The sequence below is a fragment of the Ranitomeya imitator genome, chromosome 1, assembly GCF_032444005.1.
Source record: "Ranitomeya imitator isolate aRanImi1 chromosome 1, aRanImi1.pri, whole genome shotgun sequence".
In the NCBI taxonomy this organism is placed as follows: domain Eukaryota; kingdom Metazoa; phylum Chordata; class Amphibia; order Anura; family Dendrobatidae; genus Ranitomeya; species Ranitomeya imitator.
The window spans coordinates 1,148,188,430-1,148,207,995 of record NC_091282.1 but is presented as its reverse complement, the minus strand read 5'-3'; the positions used below and the strand labels follow the sequence as shown (position 1 = coordinate 1,148,207,995).

General features: G+C 41.4%; 1 protein-coding gene across 3 annotated transcripts in view; it reads left to right on the top strand.

Annotated features, from left to right (window-relative positions):
• The window catches only part of C1H4orf19 (chromosome 1 C4orf19 homolog), a 98,830-nt gene extending 90,854 nt beyond the window's left edge, over nucleotides 1-7,976 (top strand). For 2 of the 3 annotated variants that reach the window (XM_069744621.1, XM_069744622.1), the window contains 2 exons: nucleotides 1,308-1,360; nucleotides 5,939-7,976. In XM_069744621.1, the coding sequence (XP_069600722.1) occupies nucleotides 1,329-1,360; nucleotides 5,939-6,734 (828 nt within the window). In that variant the 5' untranslated portion in view covers nucleotides 1,308-1,328 and the 3' untranslated portion in view covers nucleotides 6,735-7,976. The remainder of the gene's footprint in view (nucleotides 1-1,307; nucleotides 1,361-5,938) is intronic. The other variant, XM_069744620.1, reaches the window with a different exon arrangement.
• Nucleotides 7,977-19,566: the final 11,590 nt, after the last annotated feature.

Below are 19,566 nucleotides of genomic sequence, written 5' to 3'. Positions count from 1 at the left end.
CACAAATTCTTCATTCTCATGGTGTCTGTTGGGTAAAGGAGACCTTTTTTCCAACTGGTGCAGTGAGTAAGCACATAAACTTTACCAAGTTGACACTGTGCTGCTAGTGATGCTTAGGTTACATTCACACGTTCAGTATTTGGTCAGTATTTGTAAGCGAAAACCAGGAGTGGCTGATAAATACAGAAGTGGCGACATGTTTCTATTAGGCCGGAATCACACATGCGAGAAACACGTCCGTGTCTCGCATGTGAAATCCAAGCTCTGGCGCCGGCACTTGGGAGCGGAGCGTGCAGCTCCATGTGTTCCTATGTGGCCGCACGCTCCGCTCTGGAGTGCCGGCGCCAGAGCTTGGGTTTCACATGCAAGACACGGACGTATTTCTCGCATGTGTGATCCCGGCCTAATACTTTCCTCTGATTGTTCCACTCCTGATTTTGGCTTACAAATACTGAGGTAAAATACTGACCAAATACGTGAACGTGGCCTTAATGTGAAACCAGCCATGTATTGTACTTACAGCCTTAAAGGGAATTTTTCTAATATAGGGTTACAGACAATACAAACAAACCACTATTCATCCTCTCTAGGTCTAGTTCTGCCCTTTTTTTCTGCTGGTGGTCTTTGGTTACAGGCTGCCACACACTTTACCATTGTGACCAATCACTGGAGCACCAGTGGAAAGGCAGCGCTGGACCTGATAAGACTGAATATCGGTGTGTTTGTGTTTTCAATGTCTATAATACTATAATAAAAAAATAATATCCTCAGAAAACCTTTTTATGTCCTTACTGCTCCATGATGTATATCGGTCATGGTACCAGTTTAGGAGCTGAGCCTTCTCTACACTGGGCAGGTGCTGGCACAGATGAACAGAAAGCACCTGCCTCTAACAGCAGCAATCAGAGCCCGCTCAGATCGCTGCAGCCAATCTCTTCAGCAGTACTGAAGTGGCACAATCCTGGTGGGAAGTCCACTCCGGTTCCTCTTCTAAAATACAGAATGGCTTCCATGGTAGCTGGGGTAGTTTTTTTTCCATTTCACCTAACTTGATTTTTTTTCTGTACATTATAAGGTACAATGAATGAGGTTATAAAAAAACTCATATCGCAAAACACAAGCCCTTCTACGGCTATGTCAATGGAAAAATAAAAAAGTTATGGCTTTTAGAAGAAAAGGAAAAAAGTAAAACACAAAAAAATAAAATTGACTGAAGACTTACGGGGGTTAAAGTAAATGTAGAATTGTGCACAACCCGTTTAACTTGTGTTTCCCCAATTATTTTGTCTTTATTATTTCACAATCAGGTATTGAGAGACCTTAACCAGATGGGGTGCAACTGCTGCCGAATGCTGAACAGGTACACTGCTTATTTTTACTACACAAATATTATGTATCACCATATTCTATTGAGGTCCTGTCTGATCCAAAATTATAAGGTCACGTTCATATGTTCAGTATTTGGTCAGCCAAAATCAGAAGTGGAACAATAAGAGAAAAAGTATAATAGAAACACATTAACACTTCTGTATTTATCACCCACTCCTGGTTTTGGATCACAAATACTGATGTGAAATGCTGAACAAACACTGAGCGTGTGAACGTGGCCTAAATGGAAGCGCTAAAGCCAGCCATACATGTTGGATGGCTGTTGGTCGATTGTTGGTTCAATCAGCAGCCATCTTGGCTGGGTTTACCATAGACCAGCTGATCGTTATTGTGTGCTCTATGAGAGAGATGCTACTGCCACGTCTGAAAGCGACTTACAACAAAAGGATCAGCAGACCAAAATCGGACAAGCCAGATCTTTAACTCCTCAAAATCAATTACGCAGGACTCTTTTACTCATTAGAGTGTCAGCCAAACCCGGCAGGTTGGACAGAATTTAGTGTAATATGCATGGGAGCTTAACATTAGAAATTTGCATTGCTAGCTGATTTACACTGGATGATTGCAAACATTCATACAAACATTCGTTTGAACACCAATCAGTATACATGTCATGGCAGTAACATGAATGCCTGTCCAGCACCGTGGTCATTACGAGGCACGGTGAATCTTGCCTCTTGCTGCACTACTACATCTTACATCTTACGGAGGTTTCCATTTTGCCTTAGTGGGTGTGGACGGTCTCTGCAGGAATTTAACTCTGCTGTGTAAAGATTAGGTTTGCCTGACAATCTTGTCTCTGCAGGCTCTGTATCTGGCAGCTCCTCCCACCACACTATGCCCAAATGTTGGTTTTTAGCCTGTTGGTCCTGGTAGTGATGTGTTTGTGCATTTCTGTTACTCCATTACTGACCTGGCTTGCCAACCCATTCTGTCTGGACTCTCCACTCCTGACCTCGGATACGTATCCAGAACCTGTGATACCTTCTCTGACCTTGGACTGTTTGACGCTGTTGTCTTTGCCCTCCTGTACTGCATTCTGTGCCTCTGAATCTTCAGTCCGGGGACTGCCCTGGAGTGGCACCTGGTGACTACCTGCAGCCATGCCTATCGTCGCCACCAGAGACTCTAGTGACAACCAGGTAGACACTTAGTCACACCCCTCCAAAGTAAGACCAGCCTGTGGCGCAGTGGATTCACACCCCTCACTGTTACAATACACATGGCTGGCTTCAAATCCTTATTGAATTGCCACATTGTCGCTCAGTGTTCAAAGTTGAATGTGTCCATTTTGAAGGCCCCTAAAAGTCCAAATCTACACTGTTTCTTCTTTATTCAGGGTGTGCCTCATGAGATATTAACATTTTTTAGATCTTAACATCTAAATGGCCATGTTCAAGGGCATTCGTATCAGAGATCTGCCAATGCGGCTGTAGTGGGGCCCTTGGAGAGCTATGATTCAGTCCTTTTTGGCCCCTTGACCCTTATGTACTGAGTGGAGAGGACCTGTTTCTAGGTCTCTACAGAGTAACTGCATTGTTTGCAAACAATGGAGAGGACTTATCCCAAAGGTAAAAGAAAGGACTCAGAGAGGAAAGGCTGTGTGTCCCTCTGTGTGTCTATCTCCGTGCTTTTCTTAGATTCTTATACTACTAATTTTGGAAATAAGTGCACATACCCTGCAGCGATGTCATCATAATTTTCTTCAAATTACCTGTGCAATAAATCTTGCATGGCAGAATTCACTTACAACTGTAGGTCATGTCCCAGAGGCCACAACAATAGGATTATAGTGGCTAGAAACCAAACCAATTATGCCAGATACAAAAGTTTCTAAACTATATCATGATTCATGAATAAGAATTTGCCATTTTTGTGAGGGCCTAAAAAGAATCTGAAGTCTTATGGAGCACATCAAACTCCCCTCTCATGCTACATGGATCTGAGTCCGTCAACTTTTAAAATAGTAGGTAGAGTGGGACATGAACAAGTGCATTCGAATGATTCATGATTTATCCAACTAAAGTACCCAAAATTACACCAAAAATGTACTTACAAACCTGTCACCCCCAAAATCGAAGATGAGCTAAGCCCACCAGCATCACGGGCTTATCTACAGCATTCTGGAATGCTGTAGATAAGCCCCCAATGTAACCTGAAAGATAAGAAAAAGAGGTTATATTATACGCACCCAGGGGCGGTCTCGCTGCCGTCCGGTCCGATAGGCGTCGCGGTCCAGTCCAGGGCCTCCCATCTTCTTACGATGACGTCCTCTTCTTGTAGTCACGTTGCGGCTCCAGCGCAGGCGTACTTTGTCTGCCCTGTTGAGGGCAGAGTAAAGTACTGCAGTGCACAGGTGCCGGGAAAGGTCAGAGAGGCCCGGCGCCTGCACACTTCAGTACTTTGCTCTGCCCTCAACAGTGCAGACAAAGTACACCTGCGCCAGAGCCGCAACGTGAATACAAGAAGAGGACGTCATCTTAAAAGATGGGACCGGACCGCGATGCCCATCGTACTGGGACCGCCCCATGGCGATTATAATCTAACCTCTTTTTCTCATCTTTCAGGATACATCGGGGGCTTAGCTACAGCATTACAGAATGCGGTAGATAAGCCCCTGATGCCGGTGGGCTTAGCTCACCTTCGATTTTGGGGGTGACAGATTCCCTTTAAGTCTGAGCTGGAGTACCATTTCTGGTGTGGCACATGGCAGTTGAATAATGTGAGAAATTCATTTAGGGGATCTTGCTTCTGAATTAATTTGGCACTTTATTTCAGCCAACAGTTCATCAAGACTGGGGTGCAAAAGAGGTACAGCACAGCCCTATGAGATTAATAATTACCTGCACATGAGCTAGATTCACAGTGCCCCCACCGTAACTGGGTAGAAACTTGTACACAGTATCCAGACAATTAGTTTTTGATGTATATGCTAACATCTCTTTTGGTTTATGTCCACATCCCTGGTGGTCTTTAGAATCCTAGAATGTTATTATTAGTAGACATTTTTCCATGGTGCTTTACATGTGAAAAGGGGCAAATATAGACAAGTACAATAAACATGAGCAAAATCATGGCAAACACAAGTACAGAAGGAGAGAGGACCCTGCCCGCGAGGGCTCACAGACTAAAGGAGATGGGTGAGGATACACTAGGACTGTAGGCTTGTCGGAAGAGGTGATCATCAGGTTCTTTTTGAAGGTTTCCGTGGTAGGCGAGAGACTGATGTGTTGGGGTAGAGAGTTCCAGAGTATGGGGAGGCACAGGAAAAGTCTTGTATGCGATTTTGGGAAGAAGAGATAAGAGGGGAGTAGAGAAGGAGATCTTGTGAGGATCGAAGGTTGCGTGTAGGTAAGTACCGGGAGACCATGTCGCAGATGTATGGAGGAGACAGGTTGTGGATGGATTTGTACATCATAGTTAGGGTTTTGAACTGGAGCCTCTGGACAATAGGAAGCCAGTGAAGGGCTTGGCATATGGGAGAGGCTGGGGAATAGCGGGGAGACAGGTGAATTAGTCGGACAGCAGAGTGTAGGATGGATTGGAGCTTTGTCAGAGTGCTAGAGGGGAGAGGCCAGAGAGTAGGAGGTTGCAGTAGTTGAGGCAGGAGATGATAAGGGTGTGCACTAGTGTTTTTGGTTTTGTGGACAAGGAATGCGCAGATCCGGGAAATATTTTTGAGTTTGAGATGGCAGGAGGAATCAAGGGCTTGGATATGTGGCTTGAAAGAGAGGGCAGAGTCGAGGATCACCCTGAAGCACCGAGCATGCGGGACTGGGGAAACTGAGTAGCCATTGACATTGATAGATAGGTTTGGTGGAGGGGTGGAGTGAGAAGGGGGAAAGATGATGAATTCTGTTTGGTTCATGTTCAGTTTTAGAAAGCGAGCAGAAAAGAAAGCTGAAATAGCAGACAGACATTGTGAGATTTTGGTCAGTAAGGAGGTGAGGTGAGGTCCAGATAGGTAAATCTGCGTGTTAGAATTGGAAGCGACCTAAAGGGTTGTGTCCAACCCTCTGCTCAATGTAGCGCAGGTCTAGAGTATTAGTAGATTAATGCAGAATTCTTAAAAGTCTTGGTAAGAATACTTAACTTCTATGCCAACAACCCAGGTGGTCTAATTATAATGAAAGGGTTTATTCAAACATTTCTGATGGTCTTGGGCAGAAAGGAATCCATTATCTTTTTCTTCTTGGCAATTCTGACAAGAAACACTGGTGGTGTAGAGATACTTTTCCCAAACCAGCCATGTCATGTTTTAATGGCTAACTTAAAAGATGGTAACAAATTGCAAGATTCGAGACTGATCAATCAGGTCTTTTCATCAGGCATAGAATTCTATGCCTGATGAAGGGACCTGTGTAGTCTCGAAAGCTCGTAATTTGTTACCGTCTTTTCAGTTAGCCATTATAAGGTATCAACCATTGAGGACTCTCAAATCTTAATATTTTTCTATCTACTGGCTAACATGGTACAAAGTATATTTTTATATTCGCATATATGTTATGAAGTAATTATCTATATGAAGTCACATTCTGGTGTCTTTCAGTTATATGTTCAAGCCACATGAAATACCATCAAATGGACATGTGAATGAAGCACGCAGCTACGAGCATGACCGATCCAAGTCACCAACTATAAAGATCAGTGAACTTATGAATGAGGGGTACAACATAATCGAACGAGACAGATTCACTGATTCACATGATTTGTATAATCCGCCAGAAAAGATCAATGCTAAAACGGATGATGCCGACTCCACGGAACCAAGTTTCTCACCATATGAAGCTTTAAATGAGAACTTCATAGAAGATGTCAAAGAACAAGATAACTATTCCTCCCAATCTACTGACAACAACTTGACGTCAACTCATCTTTCCAGCCAACATATACCAAATGACCACACAGCCAATTCAGATGAGCCAGAATGCATGCAACATGAGCTGTCTGGATCAATACTGGAAAATATTTCTCTTACGGAAAGTGCAATACTTGAGGTCAAAACTAGTGATTTAAACTTAGAGTCCTCCACTGACATTGGAAAAGTTATACAATTTGATAGTCTTCCTAAAGAGGCAAACTATGTACAGGACCCCAACAAAGATCCTCCAGACAAAGCTGACCCTGGATCCAGTTCCCAATCAAATGAACATGTTCCAATAGAGAGGTCAAGATTCCCCTCATTGATTGACCTCATGATCGAAAGAAGCGCAGCAAGAGGTTCCAGTAAAAGAAAAGTGGTTACAAATGGGGCAATCCTAGAAGAGGATATGGATCCAGATGTGGCTGAAGCACTAGCAGCACTGGCCGCTGCAATAGCTGGTGAAGAGTATGAGGACTACTAGAGACCTGGGAGTGGGGGTACGTGCACTTTAAAAGCAAGTCAAAATTTAAAAGCAAGTCAAGACAGTACAATTTTCAGAAAAACAAATTATAATGGGAAATATAATAAAGGTCATCAGGGACACCAGATGATGTTATTTAAAGCTGTTGATGAAATGCTTAATACATTATGTCCATTTTAAGCAGATGTTCTGTATACCACTGGTTGGTCGAAGCAGTCTCCCTTATCTTGTAATTTAATTTCTCAGTGCAACTATTAATATTTATTGGAATGATTGTACAGTGTGATCTTTTTGTTATTGTTTAATCAAGGACAATTGGGCCTCGTGTATATAAAAAAAAAAATGGGGTTGTTACATAGAGTCCGTATTGCAGAAGAACTTGTGTTGATAAATTACTATTTTCCTGATACCCTCTATCCATCCTATCTATAAATGTAAAGGATTGGTACATTTTAACATTAAATGGATTCTATTTTTCCATCATATAAACCTATGGTAGATCAGTTTGTGAGAAAAGTAGAATCATCCTTTCTCAAATGTGGATGACTATAGACAATTATTTACACATTGGTAAATTTTTTTTACTCACTTATATGGCGCCATTAATTCCTCAGCACTTTACAGACATCAATGTAGGTTACTTATCAGTATGTATTTATAATGCGGGTGGAACCTGAAGAACCTGGAGGAAACCCACACAAACACCGAGAACATACAAACTCCTTGCGCTTGGTGGGATTTGATTCCAGGATCCCAATGCTCCGGAGTGCTAGCCACTGAGCCACAGTACTGCTGTAAATGTTGGTCTTCACATAGATGTCCGTTTTTCACATATAAAATGTGTACCTATGTTAGTCTATAGAATATATGGGAAAGGGGAAAGGAGAGTCAGCTCACCGATATGTTGCAGCAGGACAACCATGAAGCCTTGCACAGAGTTGTCCCGGACCAGACGTAGTAACAAAGAAAGAAATGGAGTATCCAGCCAAACAGTAGGTAAATATAAAATCCAAGGTTTTATTAAAGATGTTTAACCCCTTAAGCCCCAAGGGCGGTTTGCACGTTAATGTCCAGGCCAATTTTTACAATTCTGACCACTGTCCCTTTATGAGGTTATAACTCTGGAACGCTTCAACGGATCCTGATGATTATGACACTGTTTTCTCGTGACATATTGTACTTCATGATATTGGTAAAATTTATTTGATATTACCTGCGTTTATTTGTGAAAAAAAAAGGAAATTTGGCATAAATTTTGAAAATTTCGCAATTTTCCAACTTTGAATTTTTATGCCCTTAAATCACAGAGATATGTCACACAAAATACTTAATAAGTAACATTTCCCACATAAGTTATATGGGTTAAAAGTTGACCAGCAATTTCTCATTTTTACAACACCATTTTTTTAGGGACCACATCACATTTGAAGTCATTTTGAGGGGTCTATATGATAGAAAATACCCAAGTGTGACACCATTCTAAAAACTGCACCCCTCAAGGTGCTCAAAACCGCATTCAAGAAGTTTATTAACCGTTCAGATGTTTCACAGGAATTTTTGGAATGTTTGAAAAAAAATGAACATTAAACTTTTTTTCACAAAAAATTTACTTCAGCTCCAATTTGTTTTATTTTACTAAGGGTAACAGGAGAAAATGGACCCCAAAAGTTGTTGTACAATTTGTCCTGAGTACGCCGATACCCCATATGTGGGGGTAAAGCACTGTTTGGGCGCATGGCAGAGCTCGGAAGGGAAGGAGCGCCATTTGACTTTTCAATGCAAAATGGACTGGAATTGATATAGGACGCCATGTTGCATTTGGAGAGCCACTAATGTGCCTAAACATTGAAACCCCCCACAAGTGACACCATTTTGGAAAGTAGACCCCCGAAGGAACTTATCTAGATGTGTGGTGAGCACTTTGACCCACCAAGTGCTTCACAGAAGTTTATAATGCAGAGCCATAAAAATAAAAAATCATATTTTTTCACAGAAATTATCTTTTCGCCCCCCAATTTTTTATTCTCCCAAGGGTAAGAGAAGTAATTGGACCCCAAAAGTTGTTGTGCAATTTGTCCTGAGTGCGCTGATACCCCATATGTGGGTGTAAACCACTGTTTGGGCGCATGGCTGAGCTCGGAAGGGAAGGAGTGCTGTTTGACTTTTCAATGCAAAATTGACAGGAATTGAGATGGGACGCCATGTTGCGTTTGGAGAGCCCCTGATGTACTTAAACATTGAAACCCCCCACAAGTGACACCATTTTGGAAAGTAGACCCCCTAAGGAACTTATCTAGATGTGTGGTGAGCACTTTGACTCACCAAGTGCTTCACAGAAGTTTATGATTCCCTATGCCCCCGGAACGCTGCGATCATGTTTGATCGCAGTGTTTCGAGGGTTAATGTGCAGTCCGTGACTGCTCATGGCACATAGTGATGGATGTCAGCTGCGATAGTCAGCTGACACCCAGCTGCGCTCCCCCCGCGAGCGAGGCCGATTGCATATGACGTACTATCCAGTCGCTGGGAATTAAGTCCCAGGTCACCTCGACGGGATAGTACATCATATGGGATTAACGGGTTAAAACAGTGATGGTTCCTCCAGCAACATCAAACCAACGCGTTTCGGCTTACCAAGTCTTACTCATGCTAAAGCTGAAACACATTGGTTTGATGTTACTGGGGCAGCCGCCACTGTTCAATCAAACCTTGGATTTTATATTTACTTACCGACTGTTTTTCTGGACATTCCATTTCTGTTTTTATCTTAGTTAGTCTATAAGACTGTTCACATGTTCATGCTTTTATTGTGGACCAAGTGTCCGCAAAAAAATATATATTCATTTTGATAAAATGTATCCATTTAAATTAATGCAAAATTTTAAAAAGCGCACAGAGTGCCATCTGTGGGTCATATCACAATCTTCTTTTACTGTCTAATGTGTCTGATTTTATATATACAGGATGGACCAAAAGTAGGTGGACAGAAAATAATAACATTTATTTTAATTTATATATAAAATTATATTTACTAACACAAGCATAACATTGACAATTAAATTTTATTCTTAACAATAAATGTTATCAACGCAGGTGCTCAAACTGTTTTCCATCACAATTTGCACAGCTTTGAAGTCTGCCTCTTAGGGTACCGTCACACAGTGGCACTTTGATCGCTAGGACGGCACGATCCGTGACGTTCCAGCGATATCGTTACGATCTCGCTGTGTCTGACACGCTACTGCGATCAGGGACCCCGCTGAGAATCGTACGTCGTAGCAGATCGTCTGAAACTTTATTTCGTCGCTAGATCTCCCGCTGACATCGCTGAATCGGCGTGTGTGACGCCGATTCAGCGCTATCTTCACTGGTAACCAGGGTAAACATCGGGTTACTAAGCGCAGGGCAGTGTAAACGTAAAAAAACAAACACTAGATACTTACCTTCTGCTGTCTGTCCCCGGCGCTGTGCTTCTCTGCACTCCTCCTGCATCCTGTGTCAGCGCCGGCCAGCCGGAAAGCACAGCGGTGACGTCACCGCTCTGCTTTACGGCTGACCGGCGCTGACAGTGCAGAGGAAAGCAGAGCGCCGGAGGACAGACACGGAACGTAAGTATGTAATGTTTGTTTTTTTTACGTTTACGCTGGTAACCAGGGTAAACATCAGGTTACTAAGCGCAGCCCTGCGCTTAGTAACCCGATGTTTACCCTGGTTACCAGGGGACTTCGGGATCGTTGGTCGCTGGAGAGCTGTCTGTGTGACAGCTCTCCAGCGACCACACAGCGACGCTGCAGCGATCGGCATCGTTGTCGTATCGCTGCAGCGTCGTTTCAGTGTGACGGTACCCTTACGCTTCGACACACATTTTTGCACAAGTCTCTTTGGGTATTAATTTCTTGAAATGCATGTCGTATGTAATTTTTCAAATCACTTACACGTTTTGGTTTTCGACTATAAACTTTGTCCTCGAGTACTCCCCAAAAGAAAAAATCCATTGCGGTCAAGTCTGGTGAACGTGCCGGCCAATCAAGTGGGCCTCTTCGGCCAAACCATTTATTAGGAAATGTTTCATCAAGATACTCTCGAACTACTCTCGAATAATGTGGAGGGGCCCCAACTTAATGGAAATAAAGGTCATTTCAATTAGGCTGTTGCTTTAACTGGGGGAACAACTTCATTCATCAGAATTTCAAGATACTTATCTCCTGTGACTGTTCCATAAAAAAATGGTCCAAAAACCCCAAAACTTGAAATATCCCTTCATAATCCTATTACACAACATACTGTCCACCTACTGTACTTCTGGACCACTATATATAGATATATATATAGATATATATTTATTACACATATAACGCATGAAATATATGTGTACCGTATTTTCCGGCGTATAAGACGACTTTTTGACCCCTAAAAATTGTCCCAAAAGTCGGGGGTCGTCTTATACGCCGGGTACGGCGTGTGCAGGGAGCGATCCTGCATTTCGGCGTGTGGTTCCCCGGGTCTGGAGGAGAGGAGACTCTCCTTCAGGCCCTGGGATCCATATTCATGTAAAAAATAAAGAATAAAAATAAAAAACATGGATATACTCACCCTCGGACGGGCCCTGGCTCACAGCGTTGCTAGCGTCTCCCTCCGCTCCTGAGAATGCGGTGAGTGAAGGACCTTCAATGACGTCGCGGTCACATGAGGGGTCAGGTGACGGGTCACCTGACTGCTCATGTGACCGCGACGTCATCAAAGGTCGCGGAAGTATTTTGCTGTGTTCCGGGACATAGTGCGCCGGCGCATGCGCACTAATGGTTTTCGGCTTTGCCCGCAGTTGGGTAAAGCATACTGCGCGTGCAGAAGGCTAGATGGCTTTGCACACGCGTTAACTAGGGAGGAAAGCGAATCAACAGCAAGTCAATTTTGCGACCAGCATGCGGCCAGCGGGAAAAAAGGGGTTAATAAAAGACCCAAAAACACCGCCCATATGACCCAAAATAGGACCCGCCAAATTCAGGTGACAGGTTCCCTTTAAGGCCTGTTGCACAAAGTCTCCTCTTAACAGTTGTTGTAGAGATGTGTCTGCTGCTAGAACTCTGTGTGGCATTGACCTGGTCTCTAACCTGAGCTGCTGTTAACCTGCGATTTCTGAGGCTGGTGACTCGGATAAACCTTTCCTCAGACGCAGAGGTGACTCTTGGTCTTCCTTTCCTGGGGTGGTCCTCATGTGAGCCAGTTTCTTTGTAGCATTTGATGGTTTTTGCCACTGCACTTGGGGACACTTTCAAAGTTTTCCCAATTTTTCGGACTGACTGACATTCATTTCTTAACATAACGATGGCCATTAGTTTTTCTTTACTTAGCTGCTTTTTTCTTGCCATAATGCAAATTCTAGCAGTCTATTCAGTAGGACTATCAGCTGTGTATCCATGAGACTTCTGCACAACACAACGGATGGTCCCAACCCCATTTTTAAGGCAAGAAATCCCACTTATTAAACCTGACAGGGCACACCTGTGAAGTGAAAACCATTCCCGGTGACTACCTCTTGAAGCTCATCAAGAAAATGCCAAGAGTGTGCAAAGCAGCAAAGCAGTCATCAAAGCAAAAGGTGGCTACTTTGAAGAACCTAGAATATAAGACATATTTTCAGTTGTTTCACATTTTTTTGTTAAGTATATAATTCCACATGTGTTAATTCATAGTTTTGATGCCTTCAGTGTGAATGTACAATTTTCATAGTCATGAAAATACAGAAAAATCTTTAAATGAGGTGTGTCCAAACTTTTGGTTTGTACTGTATATATATATATATATATATATATATATACACATAAATATATATATAAATATATATATATGTGTGTGTGTATATACACGCTACTGTTCAAAAGTTTAGGGCCACCCAGACAATTTTGTGTTTTCCATGAAAGCGCATACTTTTATTAATCAAATGAGTTGTCAAATGAATTTAAAATCTAGTCCAGACATTGACAAGGTTCGAAAAAAAAGATTTTTATTTGAAACAATAATTTTCTCCTTAAAACTTTGCTTTCGTCAAAGAATGCTCCCTTTGCAGCAATTACAGCATTGCAGACCTTTGGCATTCTAGCAGTTAATTTGCTGAGGTAATCTGGAGACATTTCACCCCATGCTTCCAGAAGCCCTTCCCACAAGTTGGTTTGACTTGATGGGCACTCTTTGCGTACCATACGGTCAAGCTGCTCCCACAACAGCTCAATGGGGTTGAGATCTGGCGACTGCGATGGCCACTCCATTACAGATAGAATACCAGCTGCCGGCTTCTTCCCTAATAGTTCTTGCATAATTTGGAGATGTGCTTTGGGTCATTGTCCTGTTGTAGGATGAAATTGGCTCCAATCAAGCACTGTCCACAGGGTATGGCATGGCGTTGCAAAATGGAGTGATAGCTTTCCTTATTCAAAATCTCTTTTACCTTGTACAAATCTCCCACTTTACCAGCACCAAAGAAACCATAGACCATCACATTACCTCCACCATGCTTGAAAGAGGCAACCACAAAATCTGTAAACTAGCAATGAAAGTCTCCCAACACAGCATAAAGAATCAATAATTTCTTTATTGAAAATACAAATTTTAAAATGTTTTAAGGAGATAAGAGCAAACTTAAAAACAGGATGGAAAGAAACATACATTGGACAGAACATGTATGATGATGACAGTATCCTGGGTATAAATATACCACGTGTACTACATCCAAGATGAAGAATATAATATCATCCACTTGAGGCACAGTTCAATATTGCATATAGGTAAATACAGAATAAAGTGCATAATGCTCATAACCAAAAGAGTCTCAAGACAGATATAAAATATTTAATACGTTACACACATGTATCTGGGAGTTCCGCTCTCCCTGATTGGCCTCAGGAAAGGAAAGTGTAATCTAATATATAAAGCTGAATGTGTGTGTGTGTGTGTGTGTGTGTGTGTGTGTGTGTGTGTGTGTGTGTGTGTGTGTGTGTGTGTGTGTGTGTGTGTGTGTGTGTGTGTGTGTGTGTCCGGGATTGGCATCTGCACCGTCGCAGCTACAGCCACAAAATTTTGCACAGTCACACGTCTGGACCCAGAGAGCGTTATAGGCTATGTTGTGAGACAAAATTTTAACCCCGCGCTTCCCAATTCACCAAACAATTTTGCCCCTATCTACATAATGGATAATGGGGAAAAAGTGAAAAGGAAAAAAGTGTTGGAGGCAAATTGACAGCTGCCAGATGTGAACAAGGGGGACTTAAAGAATGAGAGCGATGGCGCCAAAGAGTATATACCATAGTTGCTAAGGTGGGGCCCCGACATAGGATACTCACCACACATGGGGATATGAACACACACACAAAATGCGCCACACACTACCACGTGTTTGAACTGATATACGACCCTCAGCACACATTTCACCACACATACACCAACCTCGCCACATAAAAGTTGAAACACAAAAGTCGCCACTCAAAACTCGCCACATGCAACACTCACCACATGCAAAACTAGGCTCACGCAAAACTCGCCACGCACAAAACTTGCACACGCGGAAAAATTGCCACAAGCACAAAAGTTGCAACACATGCAAAAGTTGCCTCACACAAAACTTGCACATACTCAAAATACGCCACACATAAAACTCGCCACGCGCAAAACTCGCCATGCGCAAAACTTGCTGCACACAACTTGCTACACTAACCTGTCACATGTAACTCAACACACAAAAAGTTGCTACACGCATGTCACCACACAAAACTCATCTCACAAAAGTCGCTACATGCATGTCGCCACACGCAACACACACAACTTGACCCATGAAACTCGCCCTAAAACACACACAAGTCTGGTATTATCTTTCAAAAATAAAAATCTGATTAATAAGCAGACAAACTATAAGAGCAACAAATGTACCATATAGGAAATACGGCAGCTGTCAGTCATATGACCTGTCTATTATGTGTATGTGTGAGCTAATATATACTGCCAGGGGGGAGGGCTTCATCAGGGGGATTTATCAGGCTGCCAATTTAGCTTACAAATACTGAGGTAAAAATACTGACCAAATAACGTGTGAACGAGGTCTAATACATGAGAAGATGACACACAGGTATATACTATATACAGGAGCAGATGACACACAGGTATATACTATATACAGGAGGAGATGACTTACAGGTATATACTTTATTCAAAAAAGATTACTGCACACTCAAGACTGGTAAGATGCAAAAGGTGTATGCCAAATTTATTGAAGAAAAAACAAAAAAGAAGTGGTTGCCACATTCATATTCATTTGAAATAGACAAAAACCCGACGTTTCGACCCTCCCGGGTCTTACTCATGGGGTTACTCAAGTGACTTTCCGGGTCTCCCCCCAGGACATCGCAGCAAGGCGCGGGATGCGCCGCTAATCCTCCCAGGGACCCTTTTCAGACCCACTAGGTGTCTAATGGCCCTCACCACACAGATTCTGTGCTCCCGGGACACTTCTGCCCGGACTGGCTTTATTATAAGGTTGTGCCTTAACAAGGGATCGGTCGTACACCCCCTACCACTGCCACTATTATGCATCTATGTCAAAGGACTTGAGTAACCCCATGAGTAAGACCCGGGAGGGTCGAAACGTCTGGTTTTTGTCTATTTCAAATGAATATGAATGTGGCAACCACTTCTTTTTTGTTTTGTTTTCTTCAATAAAATTGGCATACACCTTTTGCATCTTACCAGTCTTGAATGTGCGGTAATCTTTTTTGAATGATTGACTTGACCTCACGGTCAGTTTACCAGCACCTCCTTGTCCCTGACCTGAGTGCACACCATTTTCCTTGTCTAGGTATATACTTTATACAGGAGGAGATGACATACAGGTATATACTATATACAGGAGGAGATGACATACAGGTATATACTATATACAGGAGGAGATGACATACAGGTATATACTATATATAGGAGGAGATGACATACAGATATATACTATATACAGGAGGAGCACTATATACAGGAGGAGATGACATACAGGTATATACTATATACAGGAGGAGATGACATACAGGTATATACTATATACAGGAGGAGATGACATACAGGTATATACTATATATAGGAGGAGATGACATACAGATATATACTATATACAGGAGGAGCACTATATACAGGAGGAGATGACATACAGGTATATACTATATAAAAGAGGAGATGACACATAGGTTTATAGAGAAGGAGATGACATACAGCAGGTATATACTATATACAGGGGAGATGACATACAGGTATATACTATATACAGAAGAGATGAAATACAGGTACATACTATATAATGGAGGAGATGACATACAGCAAGTATATACTATATACAGGAGGGGATGACATACAGGTATATACTATATACAGAAGAGATGACATACAGGTATATACTATATACAGGAGGAGATGACATACAGCAGATATATATTATTTACAGGGGAGATGACATACAGGTATATACTATATACAGGAGATGACATACAGGTGTATACTATATATAAGGGAGATGACAAACATGTATATACTGAGGGGAAAATGAGAGATTTGATGTGAAAATGAGAGGTGTGAGGTGAAAATGAAAAGGTGTGAGTGCAAAATGAGAGGAGTGAGGGAAAATAGTGGAGTGATCGGAAAATGACAGATGTGAGGTCGAAATGACAAGTGTTAGGGGGGAATGAGAGGAGTGAGGGGGAAAATAAGAGGAGTGAGGGTGAAAATGAGAGGTGTGAGGGAGAAAATGAGAGGCGTGATGGGAAAATAAGAGAAGTGAGGTGCTATAACTAACCACAGATATTTACTATGCCCAGGCAATGCTGGGCTCTTCAGCTAGTAGAGTATTAAGTGCATAATCCCCTAAGGGCAATCAGGGACAGTGTCATGCATATCAAAGATCAAGGGAACTAATTATAGCAGCAAAAGTTAAAACCACAGATAAATACTCAGAGTTCAGTTCCGTCCAACGTCCCCCTTGATGTGCGTTTCAATGACAAAGTCTTCCTCAGAACGGGTACATACGTGCTTGACGGGCACTCTTCCAGCATCTTTTCAGTTGTTCTGCGTCTCACAAATGTTCTTTTGTGTGATCCAAACACCTCAAACTTGGATTCATCTGTCCATAACACTTTTTTCCAATCTTCCTCTGTCCAATGTCTGTTATTTTGCCCATATTAATCTTTTCCTTTTATTAGCCAGTCTCAGATATGGCTTTTTCTTTTCCACTCTGCCCTGAAGGCCAGCATCCCGGAGTCAACTCTTCACTGTAGAAGTTGACACTGGTGTTTTGCGTGTACTATTTAATGAAACAGCCCTGTGAGGCATCGATTTCTCAAACTACAGACTCTAATGTACTTGTCTTGTTGCTCAGTTGTGCAGCGGGGCCTCCCACTTCTCTTTCTACTCTGGTTAGAGCCTGTTTGTGCTCTCCTCTGAAGGGAGTAGTACACACCGTTGTAAGAAATCTTCAGTTTCTTGGCAATTTCTCACATGGAATAGCCTTCATTTCTAAGAACAAGAATAGACTGTCGAGTTTCACATGACAGTTATTTTTTTCTGGCCATTTTGAGAGCTTAATGGAACCAACAAATGTAATGCTCCAGATTCTCAACTAGCTCAAAGGAAGGTCAGGTTTATAGATTCTCTAATCAGGCAAACTGTTTTCAGCTGTGCTAACATGCTTGCACAAGTGTTTTCAATGGTATTCTAACCACCCATTAGCCTTCTTGCACAGTTAGCAAACACAAAGTACCATAAGGCTGGGTTCACATTGCGCTAGGTGTGTCCGTCTAACGGACTTGTTTTTAAGTAGTAAAAACGCAATGTAACGCACATACTAACGCGCCCATAGACTTGCATTGTCTGACGCATCGTGACGCATCCCTAAATTGGTATGCGTTTGTCACATAACGTTTTTTTTCTGACGGACCTTCAACGCGGCTTGCAGCGTTTTCGGGTCCGGCCAAGCTAACGCACTACTAACGGAAGCGTTCATTCTGCCATAGAAGGCTATGGCAAACGCAGTCAGACGCAAATCATGAAAAATTTCCAAATAGAACCACACGTTTTAATAGCGTTTGAGGGTGGTCACATGTGGTCATGTGACAGGAAATGTGACTTCGGCCATTAAAATATCCCACTCACACAAAGTCTCCTGCACGTGACAGAGTGTTTTGCCGTAGCTCTTATAAATTGTAAGTACATTTCTATATATTATATATCTCTGTATACATCATGGGAGTCTGTAATGTCAGTCGGATGTGTGTGTACTAAAAATGTATTGTTTTGTTGCACACAGATGTCGATACAGATGTCAGCAGCAGCAGCGTGTCTGCGATTTTTTCTTCTGAGTCGGTAGGCTTGCACTTTAAAAAACCATGTTGTGTGAAACTCCATTGTATTGAGCTAGGCATAACAATCCTGTTTATTGTTTTATTGTGAATAGGAGTCTTCTGAGCCCGAGGCTGTTAGACCTCCCCCCAAAAAACACGCAAAAACAACAAAGGTACATAGCACACATTTTGAATTTTTCAGGCATAAATTTATTGATCCAATGAATGTTAACATTATTTAATGTTAAAATATTTTTTTTTACATTTTACATACACAATAGGTTGTGGCACAAGGAGGACAAAAAAGAAAAAAGGTCCCTAGACGTCTGTCGTCGCCACAACTGCCAGTGGTAAATATAAAACTAGAAATATTCTATCCAATATTTACCAACAATCTATCTATTCACTTTCTATCTACTATATCTATAAACTATCTATCAACTATCTATCGCTCCATCTATTTGTCTATCTATATCTATGTATCTATCTATCAATATCTATGTATCTATCTATCTATCTATATCTATCTATCTATATCTATGTATCTATCTATATATCATCTATCAATATCTATGTATCTATCTATCTATCTATATCTATCTATCTATATCTATCTATCTATATCTATGTATCTATCTATATATCTATCTATCAATATCTATGTATCTATCTATCTATCTATATCTATCTATCTATCTATATCTATCTATCAATATCTATCTATCAATCTATATCTATCTATATATCTATCTATCAATATCTATGTATCTATCTATCTATATATCTATCTATCAATATCTATGTATCTATCTATCAATGTATATCTATCTATCTACATCTATCTATCTATCTATATATCTATATATTGCTATATCTATGTATCTATCTATCTCTGTATATATGAATATGGCCATCCAGTGAAATTGACACTATCAACATAACGTTTTGTGTTTACATAGTCCAAGTCAGCAACAAAAAAAAAAAGGATTGTCGTTGACGAAGAGCCATTGACTATCCACAATGAGACACTTATTAACCTTGTGGAAGCCAACCCCTCCATATGGGACCAGAGCGACAGCTCCCACCATGACATCGTGAAGAACCGGAAGTTGTGGGATCAAATAATCTGTCACTTTGATCCCCGATACATGGAGAAGTCGACAACCTCAAAGAAAAAAATTGGTAAATATTGGTGACGTAACATCGGAAAATGTTTAAAAAAAAAAAAATTTTCTATCCTATCAACCTATCCACTTGTTGTCTGCTATCTATCTCTCAATTATCAACTATCTGTACACTATATATCTATCTATCTATACACTATTTCTACACTATTTCTTATCTAACAACTATCTATCTACTATTTATATATCAACTATCGTAGCAAACTATGAACAATTTTTCCTATATCTTAACACAATCTACTATTTTTATATTTTTTTTTTTTTTTTTTAAATTTAAAGCCGATGCTG